This window comes from Plasmodium gaboni, chromosome 9 (genome assembly GCF_001602025.1).
Source record: "Plasmodium gaboni strain SY75 chromosome 9, whole genome shotgun sequence".
Lineage (NCBI taxonomy): Eukaryota > Apicomplexa > Aconoidasida > Haemosporida > Plasmodiidae > Plasmodium > Plasmodium gaboni.
The window spans coordinates 617,033-620,674 of NC_031489.1; the positions used below are offsets into that span (position 1 = coordinate 617,033).

At 13.6% G+C, this 3,642-nt stretch overlaps 1 protein-coding gene across 1 annotated transcript; it reads left to right on the plus strand.

Moving 5' to 3' along the window:
* Positions 1-84: 84 nt before the first annotated feature.
* On the plus strand, positions 85-1,416 carry PGSY75_0917800 (hypothetical protein; the record flags this gene model as incomplete). The annotated part of the gene is made up of 1 exon (XM_018785589.1): positions 85-1,416. The coding sequence occupies one exon, from the start codon at positions 85-87 to the stop codon at positions 1,414-1,416; it is 1,332 nt and encodes a 443-aa protein (XP_018641930.1).
* Between the last annotated feature and the right edge of the window lie 2,226 nt (positions 1,417-3,642).

A 3,642-nucleotide genomic window follows, 5' to 3' on the forward strand; every position in this document is an offset into this window, starting at 1 on the left:
TTCATATAAAATATGTATATATAATTTATAGTTATATTATATATATATATATATATATTTATATATATGTATATTTTTTCTAACATGAATGTTGACAAGTTGATTGCGGACCTGAAAGACTTAGAAAACGATGAATATGCAGAACATGTTAGAAAGGAAAGTATATTTAGCACGAGCGAAATAAAGAACAAAAGGAATGAGCTAAATAGCTGTTCGAACATATTATCATTATATAATGAACAGATAAGTTATATTTCTAATTTTAATATTAAGAATGAATATAGGAAAAGTAAGATTACAGCAGAAAAGATTCAAATGAATGTTTTGTATGATTTAATTTTTTTATTAAAGTTAAAAAAGAAAACAAGTAAGGTGGGTGATGATAACATTACTAGTAATATTATTCATAAAATATGGGATTGTATTGAAATAACATTTCATAACGAAAATGATAAGATTGAAAAAATATGTGATGAGAATAATTTATATATATATAAAAAACATTTATTAAAAAATAAATTTTTATTATTAAAAATTATAAGAAAAATAAAAAATAATCATTTATATCCTGATATTAAGCAATTAATCAAAGATGTAACAAGAGATGTTTTTTCATTTAATGGGAATATATATAATGGTAGTATAGGGTTTGAAAATATTATATATTTATTATATAAATTATTAAAAAAGAAATATATAACATGTCCATTAAAATCATTTATTCTGAGCTTCTTTTTATTAAGTATAATGAGTAGAACTAACAATAGTGTAGATATATTATATATATTAGAATACTTTTATAAAAATAATAATTTTTCAATTATCATACCAGATTCATCTTTTTTATCACCTTGTGAATTAAGTATATATGATAATATTATCTTATTAAAAAATAATATCAGATACTTAATTAATATCACAGAAGAATCCACACTAAAATATAATTGTTATAATATTATATATATAGATATAAATAAAATTACAGATAATTTTTTTAATCATATTTATAAAATTTTATTACAACAAGAAAAATATCATTATATTTTTAAATATAAAATTTTTAATAACATACAATTTTTTAATACAACCTTAAATGTTAAAAAATTAAACTTAACATATAATAATAATAATAATAAGGATCATCATCATCATGATGAAATATTTCCATATATGAATAACACAACTAAAGAACATAAAAAGGATAAAAATATTTATAACTTATCAATAAATAATAATAGTAATGAAATGGATGATAATATTTTCTCTTCTGATTCCTCATCTAATTCGAACCATAATAATATAGACATTCACAAAATAAATGAACAAAATTTTCTTTATATAAATAAAAATTCAAAAAGTCAAGTGAAAAACATATTTTATCAGTATTTAATTATTGAACTTGATGAGGGAAAATAAAACATATATGTATAAAATAAAAATATTTTTTTAATATTTTTTATATTTTCAATATTTTTAATATTTTTAATATATGTATTTAAATTTTTTTTTTAATCTTTTAAAAATGTATGTGTTGTAAAATTGGGCAGTAGTTTATTCGAATATTATAAGATAATAATATGTACATTTAAATAAAATAATACATATAAATATATATATATATATATATATATATATATATATATAATTTTTTTTTTTTTTTTTTTTTCTTTTAATTTTTTTGGTAATACATTTTATAATAATTGTTTATTATATATTTTATTTTAAACAATATTAAAAAATATTAAATATGTTTTCATTTAATATTTTTTTAAAACTATTATTAAAAAAAAAAAAAATTTTCTTTTTTTGGTATGTATAACAAAAATATAATAATAATAATAATATATATAATATTATTACATATACTATTGAGGGGATAATTAATTATATATAATTTTTTAAAGGAGTTATTTTCCTTTTTTTAATTTTTAATATATATATTTTATATATAAATATATATTATTATTTTGTTGTATTATATATTTTATAAAAGCACTAAATATATCATGACATGCAACTTGTTTTTTTTGTTTTAATTTTTATTTTTAAGAATATATTGATCTCTTTTCATATTACAAGAATATTTTAGACCCTTAAGAGAAAATAAAAAAAAAAAAAAAAAAAAAAAAAAAAAAAAGAAGTGGGGGCAAAAAGGAAACAGTTTTAATAATTAATACAAAATAATAATATTATACATATATATTATAATATTTTTTTTTTTTTTTTTCATTGAAATAAATAAATATATATATATATATATATATATATAATATACGCATATATATATGTACATATATATAATATATTTTTTATATGGGGAATATATTAGAGGTATAAAAAAAATTGTTAAGGTGAAAAAAAGTTAAATTAATAAGCACATAATATTAAGATAAAATATCGGTCGTTATTCTCTTAAAAGAGGAATATTAAAATAAATAATATAAAAATATATATCTTAAAATATTTTATTATATATATAAGTACAAATTTTAAGAAAATTGTTGTAAATATATTTATATATATATAATAAATATATTTAAAATTATATATATATATATTTATTAATATATATAATATGTACAATATGATAATATGCTAAATAATAAAATTCTTTAAAAAAATATATAATTATCAAAAATTATATTTATTATTTATATATAATATAATAATATTATTTTTTATTTTACATGTAAATAAATATATATATAATAAATTAAATATGGATATACGTATAATAAATAATAATATATATATATGTAAAAAAAGAGATCACACAAAATAAAAAACAATAAATAAAATATATAATATAATAATAATAAAAAAAAAAAAAATAAATAAATAAAAGAAAAACAAGAATATATATATTTAAAATACAAGAAAATATATATTTTAAAAAAAAAATATATATTTATATATATTTAAATAAGCAGTAAAAATAGTAAAATACTGCCTCAAAATAAAAAATAAAAATATAATATATATATATATATATAATAAATATTATTATTTATTTTAAGTTAAAAATATTCTTAAAATAAAAAAAAAGAGCTTTTTTTTTTTTATGAAAATAATTTAGAATTTTTCATATATTATAATATATGTAAATTAAAATTTTTATTTTTTTAATACATTTATATATTATAATATAATTTTTTTTTTTTTTATTTCTTTATATACATATATTTTTTTTTTTAATTTTGTTTGTATTAACTTACAGTTATATACAATATTTTCCTTTTATATATATATCTTAAAATATAAATAAAACATATTTTTATATTTATTATTTATTTATTTAATTTTTTTTTTTTTATTATCATATATATAATTCAAAAATGAAACAAATTAAGCCATACATTTTAGTATTAATTGTTTCCTTATTAAAATTTATAAGTGCCGTTGACTCAAACAGTAAGTTTTATATAATTTTTAAGAAAATATTTATGTTTTTCTAAAAAAAAAAAATAAAAAAATATATATATATATATATATGTATATGTATAAAATATGTTTGAAATTTTCTCTTTATGAATCGTATTATATTATGTGTAAAAATATATTACACGTATGTATGCATTACACATATATATATATATATATATTACACTTATGTATGTATTACACATATATACGTATTACACA